Genomic DNA, 18,897 nt, shown 5'->3' on the forward strand with positions numbered 1-18,897 from the left:
TCAACAAGACGTTAAAGTGCATGGTCTGATATTTTTGATCACCTTGGCCGTTTCGATTTATCTGACGACGACTGTACTAACGGTCACTAAGCTAAGCGGCGTATGGAAGGACGCGGACAGGACATAGAAAGAAACTTAGTAAGTACATATTTGTATTAAAGGTTCCCTAGTTGACTTAAAAACCCTAAAATCTCTAAAAAAGATACTTCCTTTAAGTTCTCTTCTAAAAAAACTATCATCAGGCCTTCATTTTCCCAAAGTCGCACATTTTGTAAAGAAATAAACGTAAATATGTACTTACTATCTATGGCGATGGCGTGGCAAATATTTTCATAAGAGCTGGCATAAAACATCTATGAAACTGGTAGTTATTTCATAGGCATTATTTGCCAGTTCTTTTGAAACATATCTCAATTTTGTTAGTGCAAATAACAACGCAAATACGAATGACTGTTGTGGTACCTAAATTTTTATTTATGTCTTGCAATCCATGGTACATTTTTTAGTTATTACACATTTTTATGGCGTCATGGTATATAGTTATGAAAGGGTACACCTATACAAAATATAAGTAAGTAATACCTAATTATGTACGTAGTTATACTAACCATCCTACATATTAGAATTGAAAAAAATTATAGGTACGATTAGTTTCATAAGAGCTGGCACGAAATATCTATGAAACCGGCAGTTATTTCGTAGGCATTCTTTGCCAGTTCTTTTGAAGCTGCTACCTTCTAGTTTTGATATCTAATATTATGTATTATCATTTTAAAGGTATTCACTTTTTATGTATAAAGTGTGGCAGTGATACCCAGGTCAAAGTAGTTTCATAAGAGCTGGCACGAAACATCTATGAAACTGGCAATTATTTCGTAGGCATTCTTTGCCAGTTCTTTTGAAACGACCTAATTGCCAATAAAAACAAAACGAACGCGAGGAAAAACGAAAATTCGTTTAAAACTCTTTCAAAAATAAATACTACATAAGCAGGTACTTATAGTAAGGTAGGTAAATAAAGTATCATGAAAAAACTATCACTTACATCGCACTCGCACGTCTCCCAGTCAATGATGCGATGTTCATAAAAGTCTTGGCCGCCTTGGTCATAAGTACCTGGAAGATAAAAAGAACCAGACCTGGAGTCACTAAAAAAACGTGAAGTTGTTAAAACACTCAAAAATTACGTTTCAAGGTAAAGTTATAGCAGTAAGTTAAGTTCACAAAAACATGAAAAAAGCGTCATCTACAATAATAAAGTGGTAAGTAATTTACAATTACATTAACCGATTACCGTAATTACAAGTATCAATACTTTTTTCTGTGGTTTGTTACAAATCTACTGATTTTCAAAAGCAATTTTTTTTCGTTCGCTGCAGAGTTAGCTTCGTCTAACTCTAAACTTATCCATTAAACATTCACCTATTTTATCTGCTCAACATAATTATTGGTTTATCTAGTAGCAAATTGTAAAGATTTAATACTTACACTACCGATATAATAATCTGTGTAAGCAATCATTGTCTTAGTTCATTATAGTCACGATATTAATCCAATACAACACTATACCACATTATAAACACTACACTTGCATTAAATGAAAAGGACATACAGTAAATACACCACCGTTACACTTTTCCACTAAGAGAACTGTTGTTTAATAATTTATTTGGAAAAAAGTGAAAAAATATGCAATAAATCAGTTCAGTTACTTCAGTTTTTAGGGTTCCGTACCCAAAGGGTAAAACGGGACCCTATTAGGGTTCCGTACCCAAAGGGTAAAACGGGACCCTATTACTAAGACTTCGCTGTCCGTCCGTCCGTCCGTCCGTCCGTCCGTCCGTCCGTCCGTCCGTCCGTCCGTCTGTCACCAGGCTGTATCTCACGAACCGTGATAGCTAGACAGTTGAAATTTTCACAGATGATGTATTTCTGTTGTCGCTATAACAACAAATACTAAAAACAGAATAAAATAAAGATTTAAATGGGGCTCCCATACAACAAACGTGATTTTTGACCAAAGTTAAGCAACGTCGGGAGTGGTCAGTACTTGGATGGGTGACCGTTTTTTTTTTGCTTTTTTTTTGTTTTTTTTTATATGGTACGGAACCCTTCGTGCGCGAGTCCGACTCGCACTTGCCCGATTTTTTTTCATTCAAATCCATTTCCGAAAATGTCTCTATAAATGTGACCAGCATAAAAAAAAATGCAATCTTCTTGGGAATCGGTCCGTTCCAGTTTTTATTAAGATTGCTACACAATTCAAATATGTTTTAATATACAATAGTTGTCTACATAATTATAACATTAATCTTATTTAAAGATAGATTTTTAAAAATTCAATAATGTTTTTAATCCTTTTTTTGTCTGCAACGTGAACATTCGTGTGTTCGTGTCACTGTCAGTGTCAATGTCAAACTCAAACAGTCTATGACTCTCATGGAGTTATAAGAAGGAGTGAACTGTCACTTTTTTTGCCATACTAAATTGAACCTTATCACAGAGCCAAAAAGACGTTCGTACCAGTACAGAGAAAACGGTCCACTTGAGATAGCAAAGGTGGGCCGCGGTGTCTCACTCGCACATGTTGCCAATGTTAAAAATATACCATTGTGGTAGTATTTATATCAATATACTACTAAAATTAAATACCTTCTTATATTATTTAAGTGCTATATTCAGAGTACGGTTCTGATATCTTTTAGGAAATTTGTAAATAATTATGATGTCAATATTATTAACTGATTTAACTAAGCATGTGCACAACAATAAAAAACACTAATTTTGATATGGTAGATATTGTAGTAGTAAGCTTGAATATTAATTGGTATCCCTAACCTGATGACATATTTACAAAACACGTGAATGCAAAATTTCGTGAAAATTTCTTAAAAATGGTGAAGAAATGTTGCGTTAAAGGTTGTGGGAGTGAAATAATTTCTAATTGTGTAATATCGTTTCACAAGGAAGCCACAATTATTACATTTTACGATAAAAATACAAGTTGACATTGTCAAACTCATTAGGGTGACCATGATGTCGGCACGATGAGAACCAGTTTTACCACTTCCTTTATGGTTTTACACAATTCTTATTACGTACTTAAACGTAAGTTTTCATAAATAGGTATGTATTTATTTCGGCATGTTTAAATTGGTGAAATGAGAGCCAATACAGAATAAATAATTGCAAAAATTGAAATCCAAAGTCCTTAAACATTACAGACACATTTATAAATTGTTATAATAATAAAAAAACACATAGATAATAAAAGAAAAATAGAAGTTTATCGTAATTTACTGACTTTTGGGACGATACCAGAAACGTTACTGGGAATTTAGCCCCCATAAGCACGAGCGCTTTTTCAACGCGCGTAAAGCCCCCTCCAGACTATCCGCGTGAATCGCGGGCGAAGCCGCGAACGCGAGTGTGTAGTCGATTTCGCTGTCTGCGAAAATCTACTCCACACTCGCGTTCGCGGCTTCGCCCGCGATTCACGCGCATAGTCTGGAGGGGGCTTTACGAAAGGGGTTGAATCCGTTCACACGCTAAATTCGATGTAACGACCAACGCTTAAAGTCGAAAAAAAAACAAGGCTTGATAAAAAGCGCCACCGCCATCGTGTGAACAAATACACATGTTTCCATTTGTTTCATTCTAACGCGCTTTTTTAACGCGCGTTGAAAAAGCGCTCGTGCGAATGAGGGCTTACCCTCTTTGGAAAATTTACAGGGAACGGCACATCACTAGTTTCTTTACATTTCACGACTCGTGAACACCGAAGTTCGCAAATTACGGGCCTCTTTCTCTTTTACTCCTATAAGGCCCCGTTCGCACGGCAGCTTTTTCAACGCGCGTTAAAAAAGCGTTTGAATGACACAAATGGATAACCATGTATGTATTCACACGACAGCGGTGGCGCTTTTTATCAAACGTTGTTGGATTTTCGACTTTAAGCCTTGGTCGTTAAATCGAATTTAGAGTGCAGACAGATTCAAGCGCTTTTTTAACGCGCGTTGAAAAAGCTCCCGTGAGAATGGGGGCTAAAGGAGTAATTACAGTGACAGCGAAAGATGCTCGCAATTTGCGAACTTCGGTGTTTATGGTTTTCGGTGACGCCGAAATAATTTTTAGCTTGAAGTAAGATTTTTACTATTGTACGTATGTTAGTTTGTAAGGTATGTATCTATGGGCCTTAGTCGCCTGATAATAAATGATATTTATTTTTTTAATTTAATTTATGCTCCAGTGACAAGCGTCCTAGTTAAAAACTATAACAAACGGGCGTAGCGGATCCACGCGACCCTGAGGCAGTGGCGGATTTGCTCTAAGGCCGAGTAGGCCCGGGCCTAGGGTGGCAGTCTATATGATGGGTGCTGAGAAAGGGGCGTCTAGTGCTTGCTACAGGGCCTGGGGCCTAGGACGGCAAATACTGTAAATCCCCCACTGCCCTGAGGGCCTACCCCAAACCACTTTCGACATTTTGTCTCTCTGTCGCACTTGTAAATTCGTACGTAAGTGTGACAGAGAGGCAACACGTCGAACTTGGTTCGCGGTAGACCCTCTGGTTCTGTCACCATATCTGTCACTCATACCCGTGTTCTTGACAGACGTTACGGCGGACCACATTCCTGACGATCCACCATGTTCGTGGTCCAGTGCGCCTATTAGCAACAGCTTTTAGAACAACTAAATTAAGTGCCTAAGGTTGTGTGAAGCGTTTTACAGAAGAGAAAAAAAACTATATCCATCCCTTTTCAGGCCATAATACTAGTACAGCGAAAATACAATATGATTCTCTATAACTATGCACGAATAAGAAAAGATCCTGGCCAAACTATATATTCAATGTTATCCTAATATCCCACATACATATGACTTATGGTCACCCTAATTAGAAAGAGATGCAACGGCCCACCTTGACTTCTCATGTGGACACACTTTTTGGCTAATGTACTCTGTCCGGTTTACTCTCTAGGTCCGTGATGACTCTATGCCCATACTTTCTGTTTCTGTGGTTATTCGATTCGCGGTGCGGTGTAATGCGGCACACCGCATTTATTTCTCAATTGATTATATTGTAAGGCACTGTTGATCAGATAAAATAGTCCAATATAATAATTTTTACAATGGCTCAGGCGGGTATTGAAAAGTTATCCTTAAGTAAGTAATATTTAGCATATAACCTAAGTGCACGGTGACACACGTATGCAAAATTTGTAATTAAAATTATTTTACAGAGGAGATTTTCACGTCGGATAAGAGAGGTAATGATGAAACTGGAAATGGTACTGAAGAAAAGCCGTTTAAAACGATCCTTCAGGCAATGCGTAAAGCGGGGAAGGAGCCTTTTCCAACGATCTACGTTGACTCTAAAGAGGAAGGGAAAATTTACGATGTAGCTGCCAAGTCTCAACTTAAGAAAATTCAGAAGATCTGGGTAAGAGAAGCCCACAAGGCAGCGGATAAGGCTAAGCTTGAGGAGGAAACCAATGAGAAGAGATTGCAGAACTTGGAAGAAGCAAAGAAAATTGTCATTAAGAACGATCCGAACTTGCCGAACGCAACAACTGTCAAGATTTATGAGAGTAAGTTCACTTTTTCGAGTTTTTATTTATTCTAAATTATTACTACCTATCTACATTGAAAAAATTACATATTGCATACTGCTAGTGATGCTAGTCAAAGCTGAATACAGTAACATATGTGACTCATACATAATTAATTAGGCAGTACATTTTTTGTTTGACAGTTCAAGATGTGATAATTATGATTTTGTTTCAAAGTAGTAACAACTATGTAGTTGATTTGTTTGAGTTTGAATTGGAAAATGTGGTGCAATACAGGTTATGTTATGATAGCATAAGGTAAACAACATATGTCCTTAGTTGCATGATGCAATATAGTGCATTATGTCATATTGCACTAATGTCCTTATAAACAAAATGGAAGTTCAATAGTGGGGAATCCCCTAGTTTATAACAAGTTGCATAACATTTCATTGTGTAATGATTAATATGACTTAAGAAATGTCAAATTATAAGTTAAATAGCTCACCCTCGCCGTCTGATTATCATCTATACAATACAATACAATACTCTTTATTGCACACCTAACATATATGAAAGAGTCATTTATTTGTATTTCTCGCTTCAGCTCCTGAGCATCGTGGGAAGCGTATCTGTGTCCGTGGCTGGGTGCACCGGTTACGAAGACAAGGCAAATCCCTGATTTTCCTCACACTCCGTGATGGCACGGGCTACTTGCAATGTGTACTCCATGGCCTCCTCTGCCAGACCACCAACGCTTTGGTGTTGTCAACTGAGTCTTCAGTAATTATCTATGGCTCATTGGAGGTGTTGCCTGAGGGAAAAACTGTGAGTACCGTAATAAAAGCAAATAAAAGTAACAGGATGTTTGATGAAACTTGCAACAGCCTAGTGAGCTCTCGGCGTCCACTACTGTGTTGATCATTTTCAGGGTCCGTACCCAAAGGGTAAAAACGGGATACTATTACTAAGACTCCGCTGTCCGTCTGTCTGTCACCAGGCTGTAACAGTTGAAATTTTTACAGATGTATTTCTGTTGCCGCTATAACAGCAAATAAATAAAATAAAAATAGCCTTTAATACTGAAGTTTTGTAACATTAATACTCTACGAGTATCTACTTAAAAAATAAACCTTTCTTTGTATTTTGTTTGTATAGCCTCTTCTTCTGAACTTTGAACTGTTTGCTTTTGCTTGGATTGATTTTTAAATGAAGTTCAATGTGCCTGTTGGCAAAGGCCTCCTCCAACTCTTTCCAGTATTTCCTCTGCCTGGCCAGTCTTGTCCAGAATGGTCCTACAGTAGTTATTATTTCATCCTCCCATCGTTTGAGTTGTGGGCCTCTAGATCTTGACCCGTCTCTTGGGTGCCACATAAGGATTCTTTGGCTCCATTTTTCGATCTTACACCTTACAGTGTGGCCTGCCCACCTGCATTTCTGCAAGTCTATGTGGGTGAGGATGTCTTTGGTTCTTTTTCTTATGTCGTCACTGCGACATTTATCCTTTAATTTAACCCCCAACGTACTCCTCTCACACATAAGATAGATAGCTGGCCCTACATGGAGACGAACTGCAAAAGACAGGATAGAATGGAAAGGTTTAGAGGAGGCCTATGTCGAAAGACAAGATGTAAAAAGGAAGAGACGAAAACCGGTTGCCGATTCACTTAGTTAAGAAATTAGATATATAATTTTTAAGATTTTAATGCGAAGATTGGTGACACGACAAGGGACGATGACCTTAGAGAGATTGTTGGAAAGTTCGGGTTAGGGGTTCGAAACGAACGAGGTCAAATGTTGCTGGACTTCTGTGCTGAAAATGGCCTCTCGATCATGAACACCTGGTACCAGCAGCATCCACGCCGACTGTACACCTGGCAATCACCTAGCGGTCACCGCAACCAAATCGACTTCGTGCTTATTAGCAAGAGATGGAAATCTTCCATACTTTCAGCCAAAACGCGTCCCGGTGCGGACTGTGGAAGCGACCACCAACTATTGGAGGCCACTTTTAGGGTCCGGCTGAAGGCAATAAAACAAACTAAGGCAAAGAAGGTCATAAAGCTTGCTAAGTGCGAGGAACGCCCGTTTCAAGATCTTATGCGGCAGAATCTCAGCCAAGTGCAACTGGATCCATTTGACTCCGCGGAAGCTACATGGCAACAGCTTAAGAGCGTCGTTATCAAAACAGCTGAAGCGATAACCACACGTACTGCGCACAGCAGACCTAAGTCTCACTGGATGAGCGACGAAACCTGGACAACCATAGAGCTAAGGAATAGTATAAAAGCCCGAGGTCTGGACTCTAATATAGACCGCGAACACTACGCTCAACTTCATGCCAGTGTGCAGCGTCAATGTAGAAAAGACCGCAATGACTACATAGACGGCATATGCAGCGATCTGGAAAGGCATGCAAATACCGCTCATACTAAGGACATGTTTCAGAAGGTAAAAATGCTTGCCAAGGAATTCAAATCCAAAACATGGACTATAGAGGACGAAAAGGGAAATATGATTATGGATAGGGACCTTGTACTTGAGAGATGGAGAGAATACTGCCAACAGCTTTACTCTGCAACCGAGCACGATAATGTACGGGAGAGGCTTGACTACAATTGTAGAGAGCCCGACATACTCCTCTGCGAGGTCGAAAATGCGGTTCTCAAACTAAAAGAAAGAGCTAGCGGCGGCGATCGGGTTACAGCGCAGCTTATTAAGCTGATTGGAGATGAAGGCATCCAAATACTACACGCTGTCTGCCAGAAAGTCTGGCGCACGGGCCAGTGGCCTGAAGATTGGGCAGATTCCATTGTCGTCCCTCTTCATAAGAAAGGCTCTACCCGTAAATGTGAGAACTACCGAACTATCTCTCTTATCTCCCATGCTGGTAAAGTTCTATTGCACATACTGAACAAGCGCCTGGAATACTATATAAGTGGACAAATAGCAATAGAGCAAGCGGGCCTTGTCAAGGGAAGAGGCACAAGAGAGCAGATCTTAAATATCAGACAGTTAATTCAGAAGGCCAGAGAATTCAACATACCCATGGCCCTATGCTTCATCGATTACGCCAAAGCGTTTGATTGCATAGACTGGCAGAAGATGTTTGATGTCCTAAAGGAAATGGGTATTCCTGAACATCTGTCTTTTTTGGTGCAAAACCTATACCTCGACGGCCAATCTCGTGTCCGGCTGGAAGACATGGAGTCCAATCCCTTTAAATCCGGGCGAGGCGTTAGACAGGGTTGCATACTATCCCCGCAATTATTTAACTTGGTCGGCGAACACATAATGCGCAGAGTGCTGGAAAGTTGGCAGGGTGGTATCCGTGTTGGTGGTCACCTAATCAGTAACTTGCGATTCGCCGATGACACGACCATAATAGGCGCCAATGAGACAGAACTCGCCACATTTCTGAACAGGGTCGAATTATTCAGTGCGCAATACGGCCTCTATATCAACCGGAAGAAGACAAAGCTGATGTTCATCGACAGAGCTGGGCAGATGCAGAGGACGGGGGAACTGCGTGACCTGGACTTGGTGGAAGACTTTGTCTACTTGGGCTCGCAGATATCCAGTAACGGAGATTGCATGAAGGAGGTCATAAGAAGGTCACAAATCGCAAAAGCAGCAGTGAAGCGCTTGGAGAAGATTTGGAGAAACAGGAATATATACCGCCACACGAAAGTCCGACTTATGCGCACCCTTATCTTCTCCATATTCCTTTACGCCTCTGAGACATGGGTATGGAAGCCACGTGTGAGAGCAAAAATAGACGCATTCCAGATGTGGTGCTGGCGCAAAATGTTGGGCATATCCTGGACGCAACGCCGCACCAACGCGTCTATTCTCGAAGAGCTACATATTACCACCCGGCTTTCAACTACATGCTTCCAGAGAATGTTGACCTTCTTTGGCCATGTGGCCCGCCAAGACCCGTCCAGCTTTGAAAAGCTCGTTCTGGTTGGGTGCGTCGAATGGAGAAGGAGTAGAGGCAGGGCTCCAACTCGGTGGTCTGATGCCATACGCGACGCTACGGGCGTCAACATCCAGGGGTCAATACAGCTGGCCCAAGACAGGGGGGTTTGGAGAGCGGTGGTGAGGAACTGCACTCCTGATGGTCACGACCCTCAGCCTTGAGGAACCGACTAAGAAGATAAGAGAAACATAGTGCAAAGGTACCCACTTAATTTTGTATTTGTATAGCCTCTTCTTCTGAACTTTGAACTGTTTGCTTGGATTGATTTTTAAATGAAGTCTTGTAGTTCATTGTGCCTGTTGGCAAAGGCCTCCTCCAACTCTTTCCAGTATTTCCTCTGCCTGGCCAGTCTTGTCCAGAATGGTCCTACAGTAGTTATTATTTTATCCTCCCATCGTTTGAGTTGTGAGCCTCTAGATCTTGACCCGTCTCTTGGGTGCCACATATGGATTCTTTAGCTCCATTTTCCGATCTTACACCTTACAGTGTGGCCTGCCCACCTCCATTTCTGCAATTCTATGTGGGGGAGGATGTCTCTAACTTTGGTTCTTTTTCTTATGTCGGCACTGCGACATTTATCCTTTAATTTAACCCCCAACATACTCCTCTCCATAGCTCTCTGGCACTTCGCAAGTGTGTCTCTTTGTTTTATAGAAAGGGACCAAGTTACACAGCCGTAGGTTAGACATGGCAGGACACATGTGTTGAAAGTTTTGCTTTTTATCCATATACCTAGGTTAGGTTGCTCTTCATGATCTCTTTGAGAGACCAGTATTTGCTCCAGCCAGAAGCTATTGTTTTTTCAATCTCTTTGTCCATTTGGTCTTTGAAGGAGATTATTTGGCCTAGATAAACATAGTCCTCGACCAAGTCCAATATGCACCCGTTAACTAAAATTTCTGTTTTGTCTGAATTTGTCATCAACTTGGTCTTACTTGAGTTGAGTTCCAGGCCCACTTCCTTGCTCCTTTTTGCTAGCTCTCTGAGCATGCATTCGAGTTCTTTTGGGTCTTCTTCAAACAGGACTATGTCATCGGCAAACCTTAAAGCATGTGCCATTTATGTTCAAACCTCGGTGATCCCAGTCAAGTTTGGTGAAAATATGTTCCAGGACAGCAGAGAATAGCTTCGGAAATAGTGGGTCACCTTGCCTGACACCTTGTTGTATCGGGAATTTTTCACCGGTCAATTCTAGCCTGATTCTACTTTTGATAATAGTATAAATGTTCTTGATGATGTCTACATACATGTTGTGAACTCCCTGTTGTTTCAAGCTTGTCCATATGTTAGTGTGATTTGGCTATCAAACGCTTTAGAGTAATCTATAAACGCTATAAACAATGCCTTGCGGAACTCTTTATATTTTTGGATGGCCTGTTTTACTGTGTGGATATGGTATGATCCACACAGTAAAAAATATACCTTATCACTATACAATTATTGTATTACTATTTACTATTTTCTAGTTTCCATCGACAACTTCAGCTTGTCCTCCGACATAGGCCTCTTCCAAGTCCTTCCAGTTACCGCGGTCTCTTGCTTTCCAGGGCCAGTCCACTTCACCTATCCTTTTAAAGTCGTCTGACCATCGAAGAGTAGGCCTTCCTCTCTTCCTTTTGTGCCCCCTTGGGTACCATTCTCTGATGATGTGGCCAGTCCACCGCCACTTCTGTTGCCGTTGAAGATAACAGCAAATACTAAAAACGAAATAAAATAAATATTTAAGTGGGGCTCCCATACAAGTCATACAACAAACGTGATTCTTTTTGTAGTTTTTTGCGTAATGGTACGGAACCTTTCCTGCACGAGTCCGACTCGCACTTGACCGGTTGTCTGGCAGTGAGTCTGATAATTATCTTATCAGTGTTTGTACCTCATTGTATGTTCATAGTGTGAATAACTGTTGTCAACGCCCAATAAATTAAACTGTTCTACCCACAGGCACCGGGCGGGCATGAGTTGACAGCTGACTACTGGGAGCTGGTGGGCCTAGCACCTCCAGGCGGAGCAGATGCCATCCTCAACGAAGAGGCCCTTGTTGATGTGCAGCTTGATAACAGGTAACCCTGAATATTGCTTATTATAAATGCTGTGTCCCTGGACCTAGCCCTGTAAAATTGCATTGATTTCATTACACCTAAATTGGCAACCATATTATGATCTCTAAAAGCGCTACGATTTTTTAAAAACTGCTGGCTGAACTGCACCTTAATAAGTAAGTAAGTAAGTAAATACACTTTATTGCACCACAAAGAAAAAAATACAAAAACAGATTTACAGTGTAAATAAAGGTAGCAACAGGCGGTCTTATCGCTGTAAGCGATCTCTTCCAGACAACCTTGGGGTAGCAGGATATAAAGAATAGAAAACTTTTAAAACAGGTAGTGCACGAAATAAATTACAGGAATAAGAAGATTACACATTCGATCATATACAATTTTATAATTATAAAAATAAATAAGGTTACTAATTTAAATAAATAATTTCAGGCATATAATGATACGCGGTGAAAACACATCGAAGATTCTCCGTGCCCGCGCGGCTGTCACACGGGCCTTCCGCGATCATTTCTACGCGCGCCACTACACGGAGGTCACACCACCGACGCTGGTGCAGACCCAGTGTGAGGGAGGCAGCACGCTGTTCAAGTTCAGCTATTTCGGGTAAGTTATATTATATTACATCGATCAATCAATCAAAGCATTTATTTTCAGGCTACTAAGGCCCATAGATACATACGAGTATATATACAATAATAAAAATCTTAAATACTAAAAAAATATTTTTGTGACGCAGTTTTCTGTTGCGGCGTCACCTGCTCTGGTGTAGGATTTCTGGGGTTGTGTTTTGGTGGTGGTGGTGTAGGATACGAGTATATCAAATACTATATACGGAGATCACAACGAAGAGTCTCGCCGCCTTCCGTGATCATTTCATCACGTGATCACGGAAATGGCATCGAAGGTTCGGTCACTTACGCCTTCTGTGACCATTTCTACTCCACTTGATATGGTTGGTAAGATAAGAAGTTACTATTCTGATTGTTGACTACACATTGGTTGAATCCTTAGATGCGTACGACTGATTTGTATTATGAAAAAAATATTGAACTAGAATTAACCTATTAGAAATCCACCGTGCAAATACTTTACCAACTGTTTACGGTACGTGATAAGTAACGAAAATCTGTAAAACGAGAATAACTAAATGGTTTGACTTAAAACAGACTGTAAACCTTATTTTTTAAACAGGTCCATAGTTAAATGTGTCTAAAGACCTTATAAATAATATTTGTTTCTTGTTGCAGCGAGGAAGCATACCTAACTCAGAGCTCGCAATTGTACCTGGAAACTTGCCTGCCGGCGTTAGGAGACGTGTACTGCATCGCGCAGTCTTACCGCGCAGAGCAGTCTCGCACTAGACGCCATCTTGCTGAGTAAGTATAAATAATTTCAAAGTTCGCTACTGTACCTGGAAACTTGCCTGCCGGCGTTAGGAGACGTGTACTGCATTGCGCAATCTTACCGCGTGGAGCAGTCTCGCACTAGACGTCATATTGCTGAGTAAGTATAAATAATTTCAAAGTTCGCTACTGTACCTGGAAACTTGCCTGCCGGCGTTATGAGATGTGTACTGCATCGCGCACTCTTACCGCACAGAGCAGTCTCGCACTAGACGTCATCTTGCTGAGTAAGTATAAATAATTTCAAAGTTCGCTACTGTACCTGGAAACGTGCCTGCCGGCGTTAGGAGATGTGTACTGCGTTGCGCAGTCTTACCGCGCAGAGCAGTCCGGCACTAGACGATATCTTGCTGAGTAGCTATAAATAATTTAAGCCAAAATAGCTATTTGTTGCACAAGGGGACAAAGTTGTTGTGTAACTCCTAATATTTCCTAATACTCATGTATTATGTGTATCTCTCTGTAAATGTTTTTTGAGGTTGTGCAATAACGAGGATTTGTATTATATTGTATTGTATTATAAATAACAGCATCGTTATCGTGACACAGATACAGCCACGTGGAAGCAGAATGCCCGTTCATCACATTCGAGGACTTGTTGGACCGTCTGGAGGACTTGGTGGTCGATGTAGTCGACCGCGTGCTTGCCTCGCCCGACGCGCAACTCGTCCACGAGCTCAACCCCAACTTCAAGGTCAGTCACACACACACACACACACACACACACACACACACACACACACACACACACACACACACAGCTCAATAATAAAAAAACAACGGGTTGCACTTCGGGAGTGCCGGCAGAAGTGAAAACTCAATGACACTGTTAACAGTTTTTCGATCAGGTCACGTGTCCGTCTTACGTCTTACGGATCTTACGGTCACGTGACCTGTCGCGAGTTTAACATTTTTTCCCCATCACAAAAAGTGCACAGCGCCGCTAAAGAAGTTTTCACTTCAAAAATAGCTGATACATCTTAATGTCGGGCACAGGCGTCATGCACGATTGGGCTATAGTCCCACCACGTTTGCCCAAGGGGCAATTTTACATGCACTCCTTGAATTTCGCTTTGTTCTTTTCCCCCCTAAAAAGTACAAAGATTTACACGTGATGTCTTATCGGATCCCCCCTCGGCCATCGTGGTCATTCGTGATATTTTTCTAACTCCAAATTGACCCTAAAAAGCGGCTAAGATAATTATAGCCAGACGCCAGATCATTTAAGGGTGGATGTGCGTACTGCGTAATTTCATCTGAATACCAACGTGTATATTATTTTTCACCACACCAGCTCGGAAAGGCTTACTTTCAAAAACGGATAGCAAAGTTGCACTTTGCTATCAGTAATTCACATGTGAGGCAAAGTAATCATATGCAAAATTTGAGTTGTTTTCTTATGTTTGCTGGTAAAATTGACTTTTAAATGATGATTTTGGATGATAAATATTTAATAACATTCATTTGAATTTGATTTGGTTTGATTTTGTTTGATATTTTACATTTAATATATGCTTCGGGTTGGTGTGGTGAAAAATGTTGTGTTTCACTCGGGGGCAAATTTTGTTTAACCCTCGTGCTTTGAAACCCTCGCAACGCTCAAGATTCCATTTTTCCAAACACTCGCTACGTTCGTGGTTCAATTTTGGAATCTTTCGCTTGCTCTGGTATCAATATCAGCACGAGCGGTTAAACAACAACAACTTTGCCCCCTTGTAAAACAAATAACTATTATATTACAGAGGCCCAAGAGGCCGTTCATGAGGATGGCGTACACGGAGGCGCTGGAGTACCTCAAAGAGAACAACATCACCAAGGACGATGGCTCCTTCTACGAGTTCGGAGATGTAAGTTCCTTACGGCTATCATCATCATCATCATCATATCAGCCAGAGGACGTCCACTGTTGGACATAGGCCTCCCCCAAAGACTGCGATAATGACCGGTCTTGCGCCACCCGCATCCAGCGGACTCTCGCGACCTTTACCAGGTCGTCAGTCCACCTTATGGGGGGTTTACCCACGCTGCGCCTTCCGGTACGTGGTCGCCACTCAAGGTCAATGTGCCCTGCCCACTGCCACTTAAGTTTAGCGATTCGGAGGGCTACATCGGTTACCTTTTCCATGGGGGTTGAATGCCGTAATCGCCACGCTTGGCCTTACGGCTAGATTATCTGTAATAGTGACCTAATGTAATCTGCTTGCATATTCATGGCAGCGTATTTGAAGTGTAGAAATCGACAAAGTTTCCAGCTGAAGTTAATAACTTTTGAATAAATCTTCATTTATAAGTACCAGTAATAATTATTTGATCTTAAATTTCTGTTACGAAAATCGGGGATTCTACTCTTCAATCAAAATACTTTTAGATATTTAAACATTATTTGATTTGTGACAATACATCTATGTGTAGGTATACATTTTCCATACTAAAAGCCATGTTAAATACTTACATTTCCAAAAAAAAAACACTCAGTATTCATATGAATTCATTAACCGTATTCTAGCGGTGGTAGCCGAGTGGATATGACGTCCGACTTTCAATCCGGAGGTCGCGGGTTCAAATCCTGGCTCGTACCAATGAGTTTTTCGGAACTTATGTACGAAATATCATTTGATATTTACCACTAGCTTTTCGGTGAAGGAAAACATCGTGAGGAAACCTGCATACATCTGCGAAGACTTTCAAAGGTGTATGTGAAGTCCCCAATCCGCATTGGGCTAGCGTGGGGACTATAGCCCAAGCCCTCTCGCGCATGAGAGGAGGCCTGTGCCCAGCAGTGGGACGTATATAGGCTGAAATGATGATGATGATGATGAACCGTATTCTAAAGACATTCGTGCTTCGAATTTCACAGCTATGCGCACTGCTCTGTACATTAAGCCCCTATTCATAAACGTCTACTAAAGTTGACAAGCCGATAATAATCGTTTATCCCTTTTAATCATACCAATACGTCGGAAAGGGACAAACAATTATTACCGGCTTGTCAACTTTAGTAGACGTTTATGAATAAGGGGGTAAGCATACACAAAATGTATGACGTATGTGCTTCTTAAGACGAACGTACATCTCCATCATTTGCAGCTGTCAAACCCGATAGCAAGATTTTTCATCTCTTACATCTTATAAAATCCATAAATCTTTGTTATAAACTAAAACTTATCATCCGCAGGACATCCCCGAGCAGCCCGAGCGCAAGATGACCGACGCGATCGGCGTCCCCATACTACTGCACAGCTTCCCCGCCGAGATCAAGTCGTTCTACATGCAGCGCTGCGCCGACGACCCGCGCCTCACGGAGTCCGTGGACGTGCTCATGCCGGGCGTGGGGGAGATCGTCGGCGGCTCCATGAGGTCCTGGGACTACGACCAGCTCATGGAAGGTGAGTTCACGTTCTATAGTTCGTTTTTTTAGCATTAGATGAAAGGTAAACTATCTTGACGTGTCTTTTTATTGAAAAACGCTTTTTAAAATTCAGTAACTATTACTTATGAAAGCAAAAGAATGTAAATAATCGTATATGATTTACAATTGTTACATATTTGCCGTGACTTATGTTTTAATAAAAAGACACGTCAAGATTGTTTACCTTCTTTCTAATGCTACAAAAAAACGAACTATAGCTGCGCTACACGTGTTCGTGCCCGGCATCGGCAAGATCGTTGGCGGCCCCATGAGGGGAACTACGACCAGGGGCCGTTTTCAAAAGTTTGTAACTTGTAATACAAGCGGATGTCACTTTTTGACAGCTTTTGTTAGAACGGGACTTCCACTTGTATTACAAATTACAAGCTCATGGAAGACTTGGAAATCCAGTAGCCGTTTCAGATGTGTAATATGTGTAACTCTTATGGTAGATGTCGCTAGGTGCCCTAAGGCGCATATGGTGGAAATATTTGCTGTCCTCGAGTGAAGTCTCAGCTCAGTTGGCAGAGCGATGGGCTAGTGATCCAGAGTCGCGAGTTCGAGCCTCGCCCGAGACAGTGAATTCTTCCACTTTTAATTTATTAATAAATACACTTGTCCGCAGGCTACAAGCGGGAGGGCATCGACCCCTCCCCCTACTACTGGTACACGGACCAGCGCAAGTTCGGCTCGACGCCGCACGGGGGCTACGGGCTGGGGCTGGAGCGCTTCCTGTGCTGGCTGCTCGACCGCTACCACATCCGCGAGGTCTGCCTCTACCCGCGCTTCCTCGAGCGCTGCACTCCTTAGATACCACTATAAAGGTCACTAGTCTTTACTGGCCTGAATTAGCTATGAATCGTTTGTCTTTATCTGTAATTTTGACTTATGTATTTGTGAGAAAAGGATAAAACATAATTTTACTAAATCAGGCCCGTAAAGTTTTATGAATAAGGGGGTAACTCTGCACCGATTTTACAGTGATATATGTAATATTTTCATAGGACATTTGATGTTTAAAGTACCACATACACACTGACACGTGGATATATTAGATTATTTATAACCTTAATACACCAAAAAATCGCAAAATTATATTGATATAACAGCTTTCGCCGTACCCAAGCTGTGTGAAAACGCTGTAAATCGATGCAGTGTTAGCTTAGACTAACTTTAACTGCGTTGTGACTCTTAGGGTCGGTTGCACTAAACCGTCTGTCACCGTTAAAGCGTTCGCCAAATTTCCTAGATCTCTGCAACGTGACATTGATCAGTCTGTTAACTGTGGTTGGCGCAACTGGCTCTTAGTAAGGGACCTCCAACTGCTACGCATGCGGTGAAAGAAGAAGATTCATACATTACAACGCGCACGTCGTATCGTCAAACCTTCATTTAGATTGACTAACAGATATATATGTCTGATTAAAAAATCGTGTGGTTAATTTTAATAGGCGCTTGACCCATTTCTTCCAGGGGTTATACGAAACGAGACCTTAAGTCGTCTAAATAAGGTTTATAAACGGTTACTTCAGTGTACTCATGCCAGTGTTGTTTGTTTAAAATTAAATTGTTCCAGTGTTTTTGCATTTGATCGTCTTAAATATTGTTTATACATAAGGTAAACGTACTGGTGCTCGACGCGGTCCCCGTACATGACATCTTGAAACTTAAGTCATTGTCAATAGAGGTGACAGCAAGGTGTCATCTATTGGGCATTAGCATGTCGAGCACTAGTTCATTTACCTTAAATACTATTTATTTATTATGCATTTTTCTACGGTTGCTAGTTCTAGAACTTCTAGAGTCAAAAGATATAGATATATCTTGGTCCGACATTATTATGATGATGTTGTCGGATATTATTAGATAATAATATGATGCAAAACATTTTTTGGGATATGAACCCTAATGTAAGTACTATAGAGTTCTTATTTCAAATTCAAGCTTCATTCATGAAGTCAAACAATGCCATTTCTTGTGTTGACTTAAGACTAAGCATTTTTGTTTATGATAGGTATTGGAAATAATATCTGGAAGTGTTTTATGAAGAGTTCGATAATAACGGAATGTATTAAATGAAATACAGCTTGTTTAAGTAAGTTACAGAGTGTTTTATTTATTCAGGATTTATTTGTTTTAATGTAAGGATAAAATTGGATTGGCGGGATCTTGCTCAACACGGAGGATTGGAAAGGGAGACGGGAGGCCTTTGCCCAGCAGTGGGGCATGTGTGTGCAGGCAAACAAAAAAAAATCGGTCAAGTGCGAGTCGGACTCGCGCACGAAGGGTTCCGTACCATATAAAAAAAAACAAAAAAAAAGCAAAAAAAAAAACGGTCACCCATCCAAGTACTGACCACTCCCGACGTTGCTTAACTTTGGTCAAAACTCACGTTTGTTGTATGGGAGCCCCATTTAAATCTTTATTTTATTCTGTTTTTAGTATTTGTTGTTATAGCGGCAACAGAAATACATCATCTGTGAAAATTTCAACT

At 41.1% G+C, this 18,897-nt stretch overlaps 1 protein-coding gene across 1 annotated transcript; it reads left to right on the top strand.

Moving 5' to 3' along the window:
• The first annotated feature begins 5,012 nt into the window (after window positions 1-5,012).
• Window positions 5,013-18,506, top strand: LOC134800052 (asparagine--tRNA ligase, cytoplasmic). Its single transcript, XM_063772509.1, has 10 exons — window positions 5,013-5,163; window positions 5,241-5,588; window positions 6,157-6,377; window positions 11,473-11,591; window positions 12,021-12,194; window positions 12,839-12,967; window positions 13,544-13,688; window positions 14,737-14,841; window positions 16,170-16,380; window positions 17,029-18,506. The coding sequence occupies exons 1-10, from the start codon at window positions 5,130-5,132 to the stop codon at window positions 17,211-17,213; spliced, it is 1,671 nt and encodes a 556-aa protein (XP_063628579.1). The 5' UTR covers window positions 5,013-5,129; the 3' UTR covers window positions 17,214-18,506.
• Window positions 18,507-18,897: the final 391 nt, after the last annotated feature.

Source organism: Cydia splendana, chromosome 19 (genome assembly GCF_910591565.1).
Source record: "Cydia splendana chromosome 19, ilCydSple1.2, whole genome shotgun sequence".
In the NCBI taxonomy this organism is placed as follows: Eukaryota; Metazoa; Arthropoda; class Insecta; order Lepidoptera; family Tortricidae; genus Cydia; species Cydia splendana.